The 21202-nt window shown below is 38.8% G+C and overlaps 2 protein-coding genes and 1 long non-coding RNA gene across 8 annotated transcripts in view; 1 reads left to right on the forward strand and 2 right to left on the reverse strand.

The window, feature by feature from the left end:
• The window catches only part of LOC149097980 (uncharacterized), a 6800-nt gene extending 6632 nt beyond the window's left edge, over positions 1-168 (reverse strand). Inside the window, exon 1 of the mRNA XM_089278071.1 lies at positions 54-168. Coding sequence (XP_089134197.1) covers positions 54-94 — 41 coding nt within the window. The 5' untranslated portion in view covers positions 95-168. The remainder of the gene's footprint in view (positions 1-53) is intronic.
• The window catches only part of LOC149097979 (uncharacterized), a 25534-nt gene extending 15144 nt beyond the window's left edge, over positions 1-10390 (forward strand). The window contains exons 2-3 of the long non-coding RNA XR_016203774.1: positions 1010-1745; positions 9004-10390. This is a non-coding gene — a long non-coding RNA (uncharacterized LOC149097979). The remainder of the gene's footprint in view (positions 1-1009; positions 1746-9003) is intronic.
• LOC110044004 (uncharacterized) overlaps positions 2445-21202 on the reverse strand; it is a 28586-nt gene continuing 9828 nt past the window's right edge. The window contains exons 1-4 of one of the 6 annotated variants that reach the window (XM_089278066.1): positions 17270-17446; positions 6283-6314; positions 4883-5059; positions 2445-4504 (exon numbers count right to left, since the gene is read on the reverse strand). In XM_089278066.1, the coding sequence (XP_089134192.1) occupies positions 3596-4504; positions 4883-5056 (1083 nt within the window). In that variant the 5' untranslated portion in view covers positions 5057-5059; positions 6283-6314; positions 17270-17446 and the 3' untranslated portion in view covers positions 2445-3595. Of the gene's footprint in view, positions 4505-4882; positions 5213-6282; positions 6620-10396; positions 12404-16547; positions 16646-17269; positions 17447-21202 lie in introns of those variants that run through there. The other 5 variants (XM_089278067.1, XM_089278068.1, XM_089278065.1 and 2 more) reach the window with 5 other exon arrangements.

Raw genomic sequence — 21202 nt, forward strand, 5'->3', positions numbered from 1 at the left:
CTTTCCAACTGGGATAAGCTTATACTGACACTGCCTAGCCTCTTTACACTTACTCGTCCGTGATATTTTTCACGAGCTTGTCGAAGTGTAGCATCTTCCACGCTCTGCCGCGTTCGCTCACTCCAGTGACGTCATGCCCAGTTTACGTGAAGGAAATCGGGGGTGAAAGTTCGACGGTCCAAGAAACGCAACAGTTATAATTTTTTTCTTTCCGTTTCAGTTTTTGAGTAGTTGTCGACCGTTCCAAAGTACATTCGGAATAAACTTGGTCGGCATGATGAGTTTTTTGTTCCCTTTTTTTAAGGCCTTCCGGAGCTTTCCATGCCTTTCTCTGCAAAGCTCGCCGCTAACGTCTGGAGTCTTCATTCGAATATAATGCAATCAATCCACGCCGCGACACTTGTTAGCCATTAAAATCAGTAACACTCAGTAGCCTGCGAAAAAGTAAATTCAAAAGTATAATGGATAAAAAATCAGTAGAGGAAAGAAATCACAGTGTTCTCTGAAAGTGAACCGAATAGAAAAAAAAAGACATGTTATTGACGAAGAAGCTGACCTTTCAGGTGTTATCCCTCACTGAAGGAAATTCATCTGAGTCATTGATTTGGTTCACGTATAGAGGCTGTGTGGCGCGAGACATTTCAATCGACGGAAGTCAACAATAAAAAACTAAGTCGTAGTTATGGTGACCCTCGTTTGACCGTCAGTACTATAAAAAGAAACCAAACGACATTAAAAACAAATAAATTAGAATTTTCGAGGCTCTCGCTGAAACTCGTATCTGATGCTTTTGACATAGTTATCTTCTGTTACAGCACGGTAAACCGCAGACGGATATACAAACTTGTTTAAAAAATGTTTTCCAGCATTTGTCATTATTGTTTCTTTCCCATGACAATATTGAGAAGTAGGAAAACCGCATGAGTGTTTTACCCTTAACTTAAAGATATAACACCCACTCGAAAAGTTCCTTCTCTGGTGGCCTGATTGTCATACATTCTTTTCAAAGTTATTCAGGAACATTTGGTGCAAGGTGAGGTATTGGCAAGTGCAGAGTGAGACAGCAGAAGATCAGTTCAAGTCCTGAAAGGAATCAAACCATCACCATACTGTTAGTTATAAGCTGTTCAAGTTTTCCGACTGTACGTCTGTAAAGCGGTGTTGGGCTGACAAACGATTCAGCTTTGGATGATTCTACATTTTGATGAAAATATCGGCTCAAGTTGTTTGAAAACATGCAAATAACGATATGTAATATTAGCTGCATTATTTCCTTTTGCTTATGAGTTGAAGTGCATTGTTGAAAACCTATCTAGAGAACTCACTCTCAAGACAACCGCCGACAATATTAAACTAAAAGTATTTAACGTTTGATGAAGACAATAGTGTGATTGGTGTCTCCAGTTAAACGGAAGAAGATTGCTAATTGAACGGGATTCTTGTCAGATCTCAGCGAGTTTCAGATACTCTTTACAGCCATGTAAAGCTGAATTGTGCAATTACCGGCAGATGCATTGTGTAGCTATCGATGACGTCAGTACCGTGAAGCATTACGTCACAAAATCACGTACTCACCACTCAAAGCCGACCTTATAAAAGACACTCCACGTAAGTTTCTGGTGATAACGACATCTTTGAATTGGTAATTTCGAAGCTAACTGTGGCTTGCGAGCCCGACAAAAAAACTGCAGCATCACCAATAACAACAAACAAAGCGCGGACAAGAGTTATCAGAGTCATTTGAGGTAAGCCTTGATGATCTCTAACCTAATAACTATTTATTCTGCAACTATTTGTCTAAACATAAAAAAAATATCAGCGATAAAAGAGTTAATCCATGCCTTTCGTGACAATAGTATTAGCAACTGTCCCTGACCAATTAATTGCATTAACTCTAATAAAAGTGTCCAATTTTTGATTCACGTGATTCGAAGTGCCATCAAGATTACTTGTAGTAGTTTTGCATATTTCAGTAAAGACAGACAACAAAGGCTTCGGTCAAAGGCCAGCATAACTGGACGAGTATATACTCAAGACGACGATCAACTTTTCTTAATTGGCATATACTAATCCATTGGGACGAAGTCTCCCTGGTTTCTTTAACATCAAAAGAAAGGGATCCGCTTTACTATGTGTTAGTCGTGGTTCGTACAGTGCTCGAGATTATTATTTATACAAGGTAAATACGGTAGAAGTTATCTGGAGTTTGAGCGGCCAATCAGAGGGCGCATAAGCACTAATCATTGATTTGATGCACATATGAGTTTGATATTTCATGTTACAATGTCACTTTGAGGGTATCTAACTTCCTTATGACTAAAAACGGTGTATATTAAGCGATACTGCATTTAGGAGCCTCGGATTCCTGCAGCTCCTGGTAACTTTTCGACTGAGTTTTAAAAATCCTGCAATGAACACAAAACCTTTAATAAATGTAGGACTGGTTCAATCTGAAAATATCCATTTAATCTTTAATTATAAGCTTATTCTTGCGTAACATACTGGTGCAAACGTGAGAATGGATGTGTACAATACTTAGAATTAACTTAATTTTATTATTCTACGAAACTAATTTACAGATCGGTTTTGCGAGTCAAACTGCTTCTACAAAACTACAAAAACAACTGGAAAACGAAACATTGCATAACAATGTATAAGTCGTATAAAACTTACTGAGTGCATGTAAACCACAGGGCATTTAATAGTGGCGAACCTACACAAGCCTTTTTTCTCGAATGATAAGTCGTCCTCGGAAGTATAAGGCATCTTTACCATGTTTCACTTAGTAAATAACTGGCGCCGGCTAAAACTGAATCCAGTTAATAATACTGGCAACTATGATTTAATTTTTGATTATCACTAATCTTAATTATAATTTACCTTAATATACACATATCGATTTGCAGCATCTCTTAAGGCCAGAAATTTGAATGCTGGAACTTAAAATTATTTTTACATAGAGACTATAGTTTCTTGTCTACCAATTATTTCCTGGAACCAACGCAAAGCAGATAAGAGACATGGCTTCTCCCATTTTAGAATGACGAGTTTAGTGTGTTACAATATGATGGTTTGGCATTTGAAGTTTATAGAATGTTTCCTGAATTGTGTTAATAAATTAAGAAGAAACGGTCTTGGTGATCATGATGCACCATTGGCTAAAAACGTAAGTTATTTTTAAACTGATTAAATAGCGAAAGGCTGAACTGCTCGGATTGAGCAAGGTCAATTTTGATGGTCCAGTTAGCTCTGTTATCTACCACGAGTTCCTAAAATACTGACTATCCATGTTAAAACATTTATAATGATGCAGCGACTTGTATTGGGAAAGGCACTTTCAGCTACGATTTTCTGATTTATTTGCAGAGACGAAAAATGCTCATGCTCTCCGTTGTATTGATCTATTGCTGGTTGAAATTCCGACGGTTTCTTCTGCAAAACGTATCTTTATCGCCATTAAGCTTATTCAGTGCCTATCTTAATTTTTAGTAACTCTTACTACGTTTCACGTTTTGGAGATATCTACTCAATGTTCCTTTAAGCGCTAACTTCAGAGAAAGCTAGACATAAATAAAAAAAAAGAAACGTCATGATGTTAATAATACGATGCAGTGGGGTACATTTTGCAAGTAGAAAAGCCGCCGTTGTTGTTTCCATCGATCTCAGCAGAAATCAAAGGCGCTCGAGAATACCTCGACAGAGGCTCCAAGCTTACTGGCCCACAGGGCACCCCTCCTTGTTCAACGTACCACACAGGTACAGAGTAGATGAAGCGAGGGCTGGATATCAGCTCTGTTGCACTTGGTTGGGGAGGAACTTGGCCAAAGTGTGGAAGGTACTGCATACTGATATTCGTATTCTGTATTGGAGGAGCCACAGAGCCTTGCGCCGGCATAAAAGTGACAAAATTAAACGTAGTAGTTTGATCCAGAAAATTTGGATCAACAGGGACCACGTTGCCAGGTGGTGAATAAGGGGGCATGTTTCCTTGGTAGTAGATCATTGTGTTCAAGAGGGGCGGATTGGGGATGACAGCCTGCATGCCGCTGACTCGTGTAGGTTTTAGCTGAGCGGGATGTCTAGACTCATACTTGTGCTTATTTGGCACTGTGCTGTAATTTGGAAAATGCTCTTCAGATGCCCATTGAGTTGAACCACTGTCTGTTGCGCTAACCATCTCAAAAGGCGCTGTCAAAGGTGAAGCACTGGAGCATTCTGGAGTGGCAGTATGATCTTGCCGGGATTTTGGCCTTGCCTCGAGGCTGGTCAGGTCGACATTTGCTTGTCTGCCCGTTGGCGAAGAGGGAGCACTAGGACACTCTGGGGTGGCAGTACCCTCGGTGGCAGTACCGTTGGTGGCAGCACCGTCGGTGGCGGCACCCTCAGTGGTGGTTTTGGGCTTCGCACCGAGGTAAGCGAGGTCAACATTGGCCCGTCTGCCATCAATGATTGGTCTCTTGTTCACGCAGGCTCTCTCGGCGCCTTCCTTTGTGGCCATGGTAACCTTATAAAAAAGGGCAAAGATCAGTCACATGTAGGTGAACAGAAACTGTACTGTCTGCCGCACAGTACATGAAGCCATCCAAATTGCGTTTAAGAGATTTAGTTGGCAGAAAGCATTGATACAACTAGAAAGAACATGCACGGGGCTGAACACCTTGCGGGCTGGTTGCTAAATGCTACTTCTTGCGTCGTTGCACTTGTATTCTCTGAGAAATCTCATGGAATCCAATAATTTGCGTTATGCTTTTCATGCGAGAACTGATCAGACTCAGGATCAGAGCTAGGATTCATGTCATCAAAACTGGTTACCAGATCATATGACGCATCGAGAAAGTAATTTCATTAAACAGATTTTATTAAGAAAGACAGAATAACTTACAAATCCATATCCCTTGGATCTTTGACTGTTTCGTTCTCGGATGATTACCGCTTCCACAATGTCATCAAACTGTTCAAAGTACTCTTTTAGTGTTTCGTCAGCTGAGTGATAAGGAATTCCTCCAACGAAGAGCTTTGTGAATTTTGTTTGATCTTCTTCCATCGTCATTTTCATATCCTAGGGAAAAAGAAAAACAGTGGCTTTGTTAGTAAACTTGGTTTTCAAGATATCATACGTGTATATGAAAACAGTTCTTTTGTTGAAGAGTTTGTGGTACCTAAATTGAACAAGTCGATTATCAGACCTTCAATAAAGTGAAATAGACAAACACAGCACTCAGGAGTTAACGGAATCTAAAATCACGAACTAAACTAAAGTGCGTTTGGCTTGAAAAAAATCACAAGTGATTATTTGGGCGTTTTCGGAGACGTACAATTTAGAATCCAATGACGTGATCGCGAAGTGAGTAACTCAAATGTCGTTGAGTTCTTGTAACTATTTCTATTTTTTGGGCCATCAGATGTTTACGTAACTGTTAAAGATTGTGAATTGTTTCACAGCTGGAAAGCCAGCATACTTATACCCTTGCTGGGCTTTTAATAAGGCAAATTAGTTTCAGAAGAAAATAGAGTAGTTGAAACTGTGGACTCATCCTTTCTTTCTCGGGCTTATTCCAGAAAAAGATACAGCCTGGGAACAAACATTTAATGCATTATTAATTCGTTTCGTAAAATGAAAATAGGACTTTGGCACGAAAAAAATATTATGTTACACTGACTTGCCCTACCAGGCAAAGTCAGCTTTCGGTCAGTGATGCCTTCTTGCTGCTTGTGTGGGGTAACAGTTTAGTTCTGCCTTCAACCATTAACACAAATGTATAATACTTGCACTAAAAACGAGAATTTACATTAGGCCGATCGGTATCTCGTCTATCGCTGGTAATAAACTTGCGAGGCAATGGGCCTTGGAATACACCATCCATAAACTTTACGCCCAGCAAATGTTATTGTAGTTTGATATTAATTTTACCGATTTTATGCTGCAAATCCTAAACAAAAAAGTTAAAAATGGTGCCAATATTGAATTTTGCATTGACCTTGAGATGACTCGGAAAATGAGTGAGCATCAATTCTTTTTAATGCTTTGAAACAAATACGCTCGGAATATTGTCACACTTGAAGCCTTCCTTGCTGGTACGCTAAACATTTCAAGCGGCGAAGATTATCAAGCCGCTTTAAAATAAGTTGTTTTCCAACGATTAGAGAAGAAAATGAAGGAAAATAATACTTTTTGCTTTTTATGCGAATTTGTGCTTAATTATAGCACATGGCACCTGTTAAATTTTTCCTTCATTTTCTTTTTCTTATTCGCTTGGAGCTTAAAATTCATCCAAATCTTACCTTTTTTAAAAATTGTCGCTCTTTATAGAGATCTGCATGAAAGAGAGAATCAATAGGATTAGCTTTGGATTCCCAAGAGGTAAACAGCTGAATGAAATAAATTATAACCAAAACGTCACTTTGACTAAGCGCACCATTGTTGCTTCCAACTGTTCAATATACACAACGCGCCTAAATTAGAAGCACCTTCGGCAGATGTGCACGTGTATTTAACAAACAACAGTTTCTAAAAATAAAACTACAAAGTCTAAGCCTTAGAGCTCTTGACAACAACGATACTGGAATGAAAGTCAAATCCTTTAATTTCCTACAGACGGAAATTCAAAAGATGACAAATTGAGACATTTTACGAAATATCTATGGAAAATAACTGCTACTTTATGGTACCTCTTTGTTTTGTATCAATTTATGGAAACCATTTTGCTGTTTACCATGATCTTGTTTATTTTCAGCAGCCATGATGCCTTCTGTTTTGCAAAGTCTTACTAGAAAACAATAATTGTTAACTACACTGTGATGCAATAGCGCGGTATGGGATGCCCACATTTCGAGCACAGGACCTGAACTTACTAAATATAATATCATGTTCTTTCTTAAGGAATTACGCCACAGTTGTATGGGTGAAAGAAGAAATAGTTTCCAAAGCATCAGCACGGTGACTACGAGAAGCGGCTGGCGAATGTCAGAATTGAAGAACTTTGCGGTGAAGCAGTCTGACTCCTTTCAGACCCAACACTTTCTTTCAAAACTGACAAACTAGTTCTCAGAAATTATTTCAATCCATATCGATGTAGCGTGATTTTTATTCTCGGGTTACTTGTAAACCTTAGCAAGAAACACCTCGAGAAACGTACGTATTATGAGGGGGATGGATTCCTTAATGCTATGATGGGGGTGTAGCCCTTTCCCAGACGTTTGGTCATTCCAAACAGACCGGAAATGCGTCAGTGTTCATCTCGATTGACTCTGCTGAATCTCGTGAAGCTTCGTCGAGAAGAGTCATTGAACTGGTAAAACACACCCAGTCTTAGACTTTTGGAGTGAAATTGAAACTGCCTACAGAAGACCCATTGTTGCAGAATCTAGACGCTTTCGATCCTAACCCAGTGACTGACACATGCGTGTATACCCAGAGATGTCCTCTCTCCTTTCCTTGCCAACGCCAGTAAGCCATAGGAACACTTTGTCATAGCGATAACAACATACGTATTAATTTAATTAAGACTGATGGTACTTATTGGCGGCTTTCACGAAGCGGTGATTCGTTTTCTACGTTAGTTTTAGCTAACGCGTCAGCTCAAACGGCACGAGTTTTTCGTGCGTCATCCTTTACAGTGAAGAACATTGATTAGCTTTAAAGTCATTCCTCCTTTACAAGCTGGAACACCGAGTTTAAAAGCCATATACAAGGTTTGGTTTTTGTTTTGACCTCATACTTTCTCTAGGTAATTCTTGTGACGCTGCTTCATTTGAATTTACGTTTAAACAACTGTACTAAGTTTACTGAGATGACATGGCTGAGCTAGTCAGCGCATCAAGTTGACAATTGGGCCGCCTGCGTTTAGCGTCGGTGTCTTTTCCGATATGAGTCTTGAATGTTCTGTTTGTTTTATGGACTCCTTGATTTGCTATGCCGGAGCCATTTGCGGTTTAAAGTTTAGAGACAGCTTGTAAGTCAAGATTTTTCATTGATAATGGGTTTGCTACTCTTGAATCAATACTGCTGATATCCCATACTATCTTTCCAAGGCCAGTACAAGAACGACTTAACCCGTAACTGTGACTTTACAAACGTGTTAGACTCGTGAACATTTCTTTTGGAACAAATATACCCAATCAAAATCACCAATGTGACAATCATTGTACAAAACGTGTGACTTGAAATTACTGACTAAAAAAAAATGAATGAGCGAATAAGCTATCATTAGTTTTTATTTATAAAGCTAATATCGGTCATTTATCTTGAGCCACGGGGCATTAAAAACTGCTATGTCATGTCAATTGAAAATATTGTGCAAAGTTTATCTCTTAAAGTTCAAAATACTAAAAACAAGACAGTAGTCATATTCTACAGCTTTGATCATCTATTGATGATCGTACTTTACTCTGTGAGGCGTTTAGTTCTTTGTGTGTAATATACAAATTTTCTGGCTGGCAAAGTGCAAATTAACCTACACATTCTCATGTAAAATAAAAGGCTCAGGAAATTATTACAATTTTGACAAAACGTACGTGAAATTATTTCCTAATTTAACTCTTCATCAACTGACTGTCTTTTAATATCATGGGTGAAAAATTACGCTAAGAATCATCGATTTTTTGACTTGTTTATTGCATTTGTATCAAGAAATTTCGCGCCAAGGCAATTTGCGCGCAAGGCAAGGCGAGGCAATTGTGTAACTTCACATGTTAAATTAGTAATCAACGTTGAAGTTTTGCGCCAAAGTTAAGCAGTAATTTGTCACCCATTATATTATTCGAGTTCTTAACCTGTGTCGCACAAACGCTATTTATTATATTGGGCTCAACTTTCTAGGAACCGTGATTAATCGTGCTATATTCTGTCAACATTTAGAGTTGATATCCTTGTAGCTCGTTCATGCCAGAACAGCGACTGATCATGAAACACGACCGTTGAGGAAAACAATCAATTTGCACAAAAGTACTCCTTTTATATCATTAAATGACCTTTTAGTGCTTTTTTTCTTATTTTTCAAAAAGCCAAACAAGTTAACAAGCAGCAAGGGCCATGCAAAGGAAAGAATTGAAGCTTAAGGTAAGAAGAAGGGAGGAGATACAACATGATGACCAACAGTGGGAAAACAGGGATTACCACCGCATAGCACGCATGCACCGAAGCGATGGCACCAGGAGTACACCCTTGACTACAAGCCATCTCAAACCCTTAGCGTTTGACAACCGATCACGATCAGAAGACAACATTATCGCCTCGCAAATGTTTGATCTGAAGAGTCAGCGTCAAGTCAGTGAAGCACAAAATAAACAGACTTTTCAACTTCCAAAGTTACGTCCAGATATCTCTCCAAGAAGCAGTCTTCTTCTCGATAGAACTGAGCTTAAGAAAAAAATAATTTCGAAACCTGTTAACGATATTTCAAGGGAAACATCGAGACCGTTGTATACAACTTCTAACGAACGAAGACGAGTCTTCCAAGAGCACATAGAACAAGAAGAAAGCCGCTTTGAGGAGGACGAGTCTAAACGAGAAAATTTATTGCGGTGGCTGAGCGAGCAGAAGTTTTCAGAAAATTAGGACTTAATTGAGGAAATAATTAAAAATGATATTGGTCACTCAAAATTCTAAGAAATTGAAGTTAGTTTACTAATATCACTGCAAAGTTTTGTTGAATTAATGGCAGTCTTGATTCTAAAAGATATTTTATGGAGGTCTAAAACATGCAAGAAACAGCATTGTAATACATTTTTAGCTTCAGTATACTACTTTACTTCGTACCAGGTATAAGAGGAATATTTATTAGATTTAACATATTTATTGCATATTTATTACATTTATTGCATTTTTTTTTTCAGGCGGCTAATGTGTTTTTATTTCACTGTAAGCCAAAACTCTAAGCAAACCAAAATTAAATTCGGTTTAAACAAACGCTGGCATATTTTGCTCTATCCTTTGTCCATCATTGAGTATTTGTTTGTTTAACGGTACAATATCTGTCAATATCGGTCAATAGCATGATCAAACCACGTCAAAATACTTAATATCACTCGACAAGCTTTAACGTATTTCGCCATGAGCAAAGGATAGGTCAGACTTGCTAAGATATTGAGGATGGTTGAGGTATGCTAAACGGAAGCAATAGCAGAAAGAAGACGACTTCGGCGTTTGCGATTGATTACGCACATGCTTGTTACACCGCGGCAGCTTCGGCTGTCTGTTATAAATTACGTTCTTAGGCTTGCTTGGTTTGTTTGTTTGTGAAATCCGTTCTCCTTGTAGAGAGTGAGACTTTTGCAAACCAAGTTTTGATCCATACGAATGACAATTTCGAGGCAATGATTTATCCCTTACAGGGGTCTTAACCATGTAACACCCGACTAAGCATTAAATAATTATTGTTGTTAAAAACAAGTCTACCTGTTCTTTTCTTCTTTATGCCTAACTCCCACCGAACGCTTCTTAGAAGTGCCCCTTCCTGACGAAATATACCTGTCAAGAAATTATCTGACAAGAGTCAAGATCAGCTTTTGAATTACAATCTGTGTCTGAATTCTTCTTTTACTAAATATCGCGATTACAATTTGCAGTCGTGATGATATTAAACTTGTTAAATAGTCTTGAACTATTCGATTTATAAGAAGTCCTAAATCTCTAATAAACGGGTCCGAAGAGTGAGAAGTAACTGCCAGGAAGCAAAAAATCTTCTCGTTCTGTTCCTATAAAACAAATCTAACCCTGAATGACGCTGAGTTTGTACATTGGAATTACATTGCATGGTAACGATCATACAAAATCCTTGCAGCTTCCTTGTGGTTTTCTTTTCATTAGGTAGCCAATATAATAAAAGCACTGATTTAGTTTGCCCGGTTTAACTGACAAAAGAAAATTTTAGCTTACAACTTGGCTTACTTTGTTTTGAAATCTCTCGAGAACTATAACGGTTTCTTAACGTATGGATCATAAATTTAGTCCACATTCCTTTCGGTTTTCTGTCGAACCAACTGTTCAAAGAAACGTTCGGGGTACACTTTTGCCTATATCGAGCGAGCAATTTCTCCTATCTGCAGATTCAGGCTTCTAAACTACTTAAGAGTCTTTCTTGCTTATTTAGGAATCCACATAGGAGTTGGTACTCTACTTATTCCTACCGAAAACCAAAATCTTTTTGGTCTAGACCTTAACTTGAAGAAGTAGGATAACAATTTTGAAGTTCCCATCTATTGACAAAATAACAAATAATTTAATATAGACAACTCTGAATGCTGACCGCTGAACTAGTAAAAATACATTTATACACGCTGCTACGAGGAGGAAAACGGTGAAACAATTTAATCATGGGAGAAGAATGAGGACATGAATTCGATTTAGTGGGAACTCAATGTAACACCCACGCGGCAAGCAGATTGCAAGAACCCACGCACCTAATTATTTATCCTTGAGGAAGCCAACACTGGTGTTGTTCTTATTATGTATTGCTTTTTGGAAATGTTAAAAAAATGCCAAAGCTTTATCCAAGTTAAATCTGCCAAAGGCTGCTTCATCTTGTTTGAAAGGTTGCTTCGAGACATGACTTCTCGTGAATGATCCCCTCTCCTAAGAGATACATGTTCTTGCAAGATCTGTTATTTCTCTTGTGGAACTAACTTACTCAAGGATCCTAAACTCTCACCTTGGCTTTATATAAGGCTATTTATGTCTTTTTCCCTTAGTCCAAAAATTCGGTTATTCTCGAAAATGATCTTAAACCAGAACCTGGGGTGTGACTGTCACATGCATTGCGTGATCGCTGTCAAGTCCTTTTGTTTGATCTCATCTCACTGAAAGGGAAAATTTTGCAACAACGCCTCGTCGTGACACAGCATGTGTAAAAGGAATTTAGTGAAAAAGGGAAGTCAAAGTAAGATAGCTGTTGTATTCCGCCGGGCAGGAAACCTTTTTGTTAATTGGTTTGGTGATTTTGTTCTCGCTTCTTGTTCAACTGAATTGTTCAATATTTTGTGTCTAAGTCTCACAACTCCTTGCTAGCTCCATAGCGGTACTCGTACATTTATGATTGCGTATGGACTTACTTGTTTATGAATTGTGAAAAGGACAAAAGTCGTCTTGATGCGAAGGAGCATCGTGGTGTCTTTCTATGCTTGGTTTTGCACGGCCACTTGGTCAGGTTCCTTTATTTGTCGTCATCCTTCATCTCTTAAGTTTTTGTATGCATGGAAGCCAATTCAACTGCTTTGCAAGCTATCAAAGCTGATGGTGACTGGTACAAACTTAGATCACATTGCAATGAAAAGTATGTCTCAGATTGTTCTTTACCCGTAACTAAATTAATAGATTAAACTGTGAATCCTGATGAAGCCAAAACTGGTGTTGTTCTTATTGTGTATTGCTCTATGGAAATGTTAAAAGAATGCGAAAGCTTCATCTAAGTTTAATTTGCTAAAGGGTGCTTCATCTTGTTTGAAAGGTTTGCTTCGAGACATGACTTCTCGTAAATGATCACCACTCCTTAGAGATACATGTACTTGCAAGATCTGTTATTTCTCTTGTGGAACTAACTTACTCTTAAGTAGGATCTCAAGCTCCCACCTTGGCTTTATATATAAGGCTATTTATGTCTTTTTTTCTTTATATTTATAAGGCTATTTATGTCTTTTTCCCTTAGTCCAAAAACTCGGTTATTCTCGAAAACAATCTTAAACCAGAACCTGGGGTGTGACTGTCACATGCATCGCGTAATCGCTGTCAAGTCCTTTTGTTTGATCTCATCTCACTGAAAGGGAAAATTTTGCAACAACGCCTCGTCGTGACACAGCATGTGTAAAAGGAATTTAGTGAAAAAGAGAAGTCAAAGTAAGATAGCTGTTGTATTCCGCCGGGCAGGAAACCTTTTTGTTAATTGGTTTGGTGATTTTGTTCTCGCATCTTGTTCACTTGAATTGTTCAATATTTTGTGTCTAAGTCTCACAACTCCTTGCTAGCTCCATAGCGGTACTCGTACATTTATGATTGCGTATGGACTTACTTGTTTATGAATTGAGAAAAGGAAAAACTTGTCTTCATGCGAAGGAGCATCGTGGTGTCTTTCTATGCTTGGTTTTGCACGGCCACTTGGTCAGGTTCCTTTATTTGTCGTCATCCTTCATCTCTTAAGATTTTTATGCATGGAAGACAATTCAACTTTGCAAGCTATCAAAGCTGATGGTGACTGGTACAAACTTAGTTCACATTGCAATGAAAAGTATGTCTCAGATTATTTTTTAACCGTAACTAAATCAATAGATTAAACTGTGAATCCGGAACATCATCTCACTAAATGGCTGGCTGATTTGATTTGAAAAGAAACAACGAAGAACAATGTATCCATCCTGGCAGTACACGAGGCGTTTTGAGGCAAAGCGTAACGGTTTCGGTGGAAACTGACTACTCACCAATGTTGCCTTTTACAGCTCTTTTAGAGTCTCGGTGTGGACACAATGCTTTCCTGTGTAGCTTGCTGCGGAATAACAAGGCTTAGTGCGTGGCTGTGAATATTTTTGCATCCAATTACTTCTAAAGGTTTGATAGGAGGAATAATCGATTATATTTTCGACTTAGGGTGTTTACAAACACGAATTAAACCAGCCGAGGCTACTTCTAAGAACTGAACTTAAGTTAACGCTTCGTAAAGATGCAGTAGCGTTTAAGTATGTTGTATCAGCTTTTATATTCTTTGTTTTGCTATGCATGTTGCTGAGAGTAATTTTTCAGGATACACGTCCCTTGACTGCATATAAACGGTCGCTGTTACACATGGGCATGCAAAACATTCGTACGTTGTACACTGATAAAGCCTTCCTGAAGTTGATTCATCTTCCTTTTCTCCTTCCTTCAGTTCTTATTTACTATGTAAACTGCTACTGACTTCTAAGTTAGTTTCTTTCAAGCTGCATTTTTCATGGCTTTGAAAAGTTCTATGGCAGTGTTCTGTCTGTTACCTTTTTCGCTGATGTGAACAACAAATCATCGCAGCAAAGAGCATAACAAGCCCAAAATGTTACTTGTTTCCATTTTGTTTCCTATATACCCTTAATTTAAATTCCTTTTCTTTGTTAAATTGTTCCTAAGAAGGTAATCCCCATAATCAATGCATGGACAAGAAGGACCACTAACGAACTTAAGTTTGTTCTCAAAGTCCTCTAAATATCCACTAACCCGCATGGCCAGACGTGACTGCCAGAAATCACGAGAACTGTTCCCCTTAGTCTGTTGATTGAACTCAAAGCTACTAGGGTCTACTAGGTAGCTTTTTTTTTCTTTTTTTGCTACACTAGCATTTCATATCATGGTAATGATTATCAGAAACCCTTGCACCTTATACATGATTTCCTTTTCTTGTGAACACTGATAGGAAAGCTAAAAGTTAGAAGGCCCTCCAGGCACACTATTCTTTACTTTGACTCGATGTAAATAACTATAGAAAGTTGCTGCTTGCAAATTTGTAATCTCTGAAAATGGCCGGTCAATATTCCAGTAATCTTTTGGGGAAATTTTCTTTCTTACTTTATCTGGAGCGTTTCTTTTCTATCTGTAAATTCAAGCTCGTAAACTGATAAACTGTTCTTTCATCAGGATTAGGAATCCATAAAAGCCAGCTGGAACTATGGTTAGCCTTAACGAATCTTTTTTGGCATAAAACTTAATTTGGAGAAGCAGGACAACTCTTTTGAAGTACTCATCTATATACGAAATATTAAATAATTTAAATACAGACAACTCTCAATGCTGATCGATAAAATAGTAACAAAAGAAATATACGTGTACGCTGCTACAAGAGGAAAACAGTGAAATAATTTAATGAGGACATGAATTCGATCCAGTGGGAACTAAATCCATGCAGCACCCTCGCAAGCAGATTACAAGAAGCCACACACTGCTAATTATTTATCCCTGATGAAGCCAAAACTGGTTTAGTTCACATTATGTTTTGTAAAAGACTACACAAAAAGGTTCATCAAGGTGAACCTCGCTAAGACTACTTGATCTTCTTTGAAAAGCTTTGCTTCTGTCAAGAAGTACAGGTGAGAAATCCTAGTAAGCCATGATTCTTTTAAACGACCGTCGTTCCACGAAACGCACTCACAAGATCCGTCACTGAACTCTCGTGAAGTTGATTTACTTCAAGCAGCATTTTAAGCTCTCGCTCTGTTTCTATATGCGGCTATTCTTGTTTCTATCGTCGTCCAACATTCGTTGTCCACGAAAATTGTCTGGAAACACAACGAAGGGAGTGACTTCGAAAAGCATCGCGTGATCGCTCTTAAGTCCTTTTGTTTGATCTCATCACAGTAAAAGGGAATTTTGCACCAACGCCTCCTCGTGACACAGCATATGTAAAAGGAATTTAGTGAAAAGGGAAGTCAACAAAAGATAGGTGATGTATTCCGCCGGGAAGGAAACCTTTTCGTTGAGTGGTTTGGTGATTTTGTGCCAGCCTGCTGTTCACTTGAGTTGTTCAACAGTTCTACTCGTTGATCGCTCTGTAGGGTTTTCGTGTATTCATTATAGATTCTGAACCTGCTTATTAATGCCGAAATGTTACGAAAAGGAAAAACTCATCTTGAGGCGAACAGGTATCGCTGTGTCTATTCTTCCGTAGTTTTCAAACGGTTGTTGCTCCAGAGGAAAAAGCAGCTATGATTTATTTAGGACAGTGTAGTGTAATGTTCACCTTTTCATTCCTCTACCTTTTAAGGCCAAGGAGGAGGTAAACCTCCTAAAAACAACATAACTGCAAGTTGGTCTTTGAATCTCTGTGTTGTCAACTAAATGGATTTACTACTTGTTGGCTTTTCACAAGTTTTCTTGTCGGTAGCCATTGAACTGTTTCAGCGTGCGTTAACTGATAAGTATTTGATACTTGCATTTTGTATTCCTGTGCTTCAGTTATCTAGGTAAGTGAAGAATTGAAATACTGTTTACAACAACCTATCTTAGTGAACAAACATGTACATTCTTTGTCATGAAAACAAGGTAATAAAATTTGTTGGCTTCTGGCTAATTACTAAAATTTGCTGCCATCATCGTATTCTTTGTTTGTCTAGTTGTGTCCGGCGTCTGACGATTATCATTTGAAAGTGAAACATTTCTGGATTTGGCCGAGTAAAATTCAGCATTGACCTACACCAGAATAACCCTTTAGATCACTTACTGTGTAGCGTCATTAACACTAAGGCTAAGTATTATTCACTTACTGATTCCCACAAAAGCTTTAATTTAAGAAATCAAACATCTTTCCTTTCTTCTTTGAATGTTAATGATGGAGGATAATTTTGCATGCCATCAAAATCTATGATGCCGGGTAAAACCTTATTTCACATTGCAATAAAATGAACAATGTCGGCAGATTGTAATACGTAACCTAAATAACAGATTAAGCTGTGAATCCGGAACAACGTTTTACTTAATGGCCGGCTTACTGTAGGGTTAAGCCTTGATTTGAACAAAATTAAGAACAGTGTATCAGCGAACTTGCCACACGAAGCCGTATTGAGGCATAGCGTAAGCCGACTCGTCTGCACAGACTACTCACCAATGTTGCCTTTTACAGCTCTTTTACTACTGTCTCGAAGTAGACGCAATGTTTTCTAGCGTAGCTTGCGACAGAATAACAAAGCTGGCTGCATGACTGTGAATATTTTTGCATCCAAATTAATACTGAAGTTTTGATAGGAAGAATACGCGATTAGATTCTCGCCGTAAGGTGTTCAGAAAACGAATTAAACCAGCCGAGGCTCGTTTTATGAATTGAACTTAAGTTAACGCTTTGTAAAGATTAGGTTGAGTTAGAATATTTCACACCAGCTTACATATCTTGTTTTGCCATGCATGTTACTGAGAACAATTTGGAAATTTCCACCTTGCGTGACCTTATTCAAATCGACTCCAGTGATACCAAGCATTCAAAAACCTTCGCACTTTATAAACCAATATTTCGAAGCCTTCCTGAAGTTGCTTTTCGTCCTTCCCTTCCACCTTCCGTTCTTATTTCCTATGTAAATGATAAATTTATATAGATTTTTTAAGGTGCATTTTTCTTCACTTTGAAACGTTCTCTAGTTCTCTAAAGGTGTTCTACTCTCTTTGTTATCTTGTTCGCTGATGGAAGCAACATTTTAGTGCAGCGAAGAACATATCAAGTCGAACATATTGTAACTTGTTTCCGTTTTGTTTCCTATAATGCCCTTGAAAACTTTTTTTCTCTGCTTAGTTGTTCCTAAGAAAGTAAGTGAAGCCCCCAAAAGAATTACTAACCTCTTGAGAACTCGATCCTTTAGCAATGCAATCTTTTTCATCTACCAACTTTAACAAAAGGTCAGCTAAGCGCGAATCTTCTTTACAACTGGTGCTTAAAAGTTAGGTGCAAGTGTAACAAATAGTCATGGTCCCGGAAAATGTTAATGTCCTGAAATAAACCAGGCTGTTTGGGACTCCGGAAAAGCAGCGGAAATTACGTTCCGGAAGGAACAACATACCTCTAGTGAAGCGAACTACACATTTTCAGTGTTTTGCAAAACAGGAAGAAACATCAATTTCCAAACTGTTAGCTCTTGTCTATGACTGAAATTTTCGACAGAATGACGTTTAATACAAGTTTGAGCATGGTATTCCGTCTGTTTTACTAAAAGAATGGCCACAGAAAGTGTTATTTTTATTTGTTGCACAAAGCCTTATTCCAGTCTGCAATCCGGTGAAGTATTAGATTAGTTTTTTTTCCTTTCTCACGTTTCTCACGTATATAGTACCATATTGGGGCGTTATTTTATTATTACTTCGATTTATCGATTATTATAGTGAGTTAAAAGAAATGAGAAAGAACAAAATTTCGTCAAGGTACTGCATCGCTTGAGGCAGTAAAGCCCAGTTGTGTTAAACCGGAAACGTTCACAAAACGAGAACTCATGTATGAAAACTGTTATCTTAAAATGATGAACTAAAATTGTCTGCTTTCTCTTCTTCGCTTGCAATCCTGTACACTTCAAACCAAGTTAAACAGTAAATAGCAAGTTTTCTCAGTTGGAAACCTCTACACTAGTATAAACAAAAGAGGCGCCAGCTCACTGCAAAGTGGTGGATGTTGTATCAGTAAAGTACATCATCTGACAGTCATGCATTCGTGGGATAAGAAGCAATATAAACTAAACGAAATATGTATTTAATAAAGACATTAAACTGTTTCGTGGGTCGAGTTCGTGGATACTCTGTTGCGGCTTTGCTTTAGATCAAACATTCCGCTTTTGTAAGAGGTTAATTGTGCCTGAAGCCACATGAATGGGCTGAGTAACTTGAAAGCTATTTTGGCATCTACAAAAAATACATTCTAGGATGATTTCTTTTCTTCGTACTTATGTTATAAACTTTGTGGCTGGAAGATTGATGAGTAAATAGGTTTTTCATTCTGACCTTATAAAACTTTTAAGTTTTCAGATCATAATTCATGCATCAATCAACAGCTATCTTGTACACTTGATACTGAAGGATATTTTTATGGTTACTCAGGCATACGCAACCTACTTGTCCGCCTGTATGTAAAGTTGTGAGTCTGCATGTATATATGCATACACTGATTCTTACCTGCCTCCCTGACTGCATGTTTGTTGGACTACAATACTACCCACCCTCATTTCTACCCCCATGCCTGCCTGCACGTCTCTGTGTCCGTCTACATATATGAATCTATAGAACTTACCTACTGACCTCCACCTGCTGCTTGTTGTCTGTTGCTTGCTCTCGGATGCCTTCTGTCTCCTATTTTGCCTTTACCTAAAGCTTTATGCCACTAGTTGGTACCTGATGCCTACTGTATGCCCATGTGCTATCTGCTGCCGACTGATTACTTCCCCCTGCCTGTCATCTGCTGATTACTTCACTGACAGACTTACGCGACTGTTAGTTGCCACCTGCCTGTTGTCTGTTACTCTAGTTGCCACCTAATGTTGCATGATGACTGCTGTGTATTGATCATTTTCTGCCACCTGATGTTGCATGCTGCATGGGCTTGCTACCCTGTTCGCCTTGCTCTTCTGGCTGTTACCTGATCATGCTTGCTGCCTGATAACTGACATACAGATACCTGATGGAAATACATTTTAATACTACTCAATGCTACCCTTGCTATTGCCACCTGCTGTCTGCTGACTACTGCTGACAGACTGATGCCTGCCCAGGTCTGCTGCCTGCTGCACACTGCTACTATTCTGTGTGTCATCTGATGCTGAATGCTGGCTGATATCTGCTGTCTGTTATTGCCCCCTGCTAACTACTGCTGTGATAGACTGATGCCTGCCCAGATCTGCTGTCTGCTGCATACTGCTACTCTTCTGTGTGTCACCTAATGCTGAATGCTGGCTGATGTCTGCTGTCTGCTATTACCACTTGCTGACTACTGCTGACAGACTGATGCTTGCTGAGGTCTGCTACCTGCTGCATACTGCTACTCTTATGTGTGTCACCTGATGCTGAATGGTAGCTGATATCTGCTGTCTGCTATCATGATTGCCACCTGCTGTCTGCTGATGACTGCTTTCCCGCTTTTCACTTGATCCTAATTGTTGCCTCCTGGTTGATACCAGCTGCCTGCTAATGTCTCGCTCCCCCCCTCCCCGCCCCCCCTCCCCTTTAATTCTGCCTGCTGTTAGCTGCTGGCAGACTTATTCCTTCTAACATCTTCTGACTTCTGCCTGATGCAAGCTGCAAGCTTTTCTGCTTGTTACTTAATGCTGAATGTTGCTAATTGCCTGAGATTGTTAAGCTGGGTGGAACATTACAAATTTATCACAGTGGCTAGTTTTCGACATCAGCTGGAGCTACCAATTCTTCTCCATAGATTAATTTACTTTTATGATGGTGTTTTGGAAGCAAACTGCCGCCTCTGTATACAGTTCGTTTAGAAGAAAGGCAAATCACATTATGTAAAGCTCGTGCATGCTTTACTATTAGTTACATGTATGGATCACCACTCCAGCAACACCTTGGTAAATAATTTTATTGAAAACCCAGATCAAAGTCATCGCTCTAAGAACAAGAAGTACGGAATATGACTTATAAACACTCGATTTTTAGCTGAACAACAACACAGGCACACTACGCAATGAAACCAAGTGCAATAGCAAATGAGCGTTAACAATGTTGAAACAGCAAGATTTATGAATAAAGATATAGCATCCTTTACCTTGAGATAAAGGAGGTACCGTTAACTTCAGAGAAACACACGTTCACGCAAATGAAACTGTCAGGTGATTAATGTTGTTATCTGAACCATTTGACTACTTTTTGATTCACTTTTCAGCAAATTAAAATTATTTGATAAAAGGTCTCGTGTACAACGAGGAACACACACACAGACAAAGAAAACTTGTAGGCGATTATTGTTGGTCTCTGAGCCAATTGACCAAATTCTGTGATTTGCTTTCCAGCGAATCAAAAGTATTGTTCACTTTTTCAACCTGATGTTTCGTCAGAGGTGTTGAGGCTCTAAACCGTACCCGCTTTTCAGCCCCCACTTTTGACAAGTCTGGTAAAACGCATAAACTTCTTCTTCGAGGCGTCGTTGAAGTTACCGGTGCAAATTCCTTGACTTCGCCGGTTGTATTGTTTACCCTTTGAGGTATACTTGGCAATCTCCATTCCTTCATCCCTCTGTTGTTGCCGCAATGTAAATCTTGTAAAGTTACCTGGTCCGTGGTCCAAGAAACATTTCTCCAAGTTTGAAGAGAAAAACTGCTTTCTGACTGTGACCTTACAAGACGTCTCTGGTTAGGGATGTCACACACCTCTGCATTGTCGCATCTCGATTCTAAAAGTTCCGAATATGGCCGTAATCCCTCACTTGAAGCGCGGGTCACTTTTTGCTTATTGTTTCTTGAGGCATCATCAGTTTCACTGTTAACTTGTGAATCTTGTGCGCTCATCCTTTCCAGCACGGACAATTGAGAATTGTTTTGAAGAGAACGCTTAGGACCCCGAATGATATTTACTCCGGTGGTCAACATGACGCGGAAAATGATATTTCACCCTTCCACAGTTTATCTAATTTAAATAAATTATCTTGTCGTGCTAATAGAACAAAGTTCAATTTAAGAAAATGCGAGTGAAAGAAAGAGAACTCTAAATTTGATAACAAACTGAAATCGAACTTCTGTTGGCTTTAAAAAATGGTTTTAGCATGCTTAATTGTTCAACGTACTG

The sequence above is a fragment of the Orbicella faveolata genome, unplaced genomic scaffold (assembly GCF_042242905.1).
Source record: "Orbicella faveolata isolate gen_17 unplaced genomic scaffold, um_ofav_v1 contig_46, whole genome shotgun sequence".
Lineage (NCBI taxonomy): Eukaryota > Metazoa > Cnidaria > Anthozoa > Scleractinia > Merulinidae > Orbicella > Orbicella faveolata.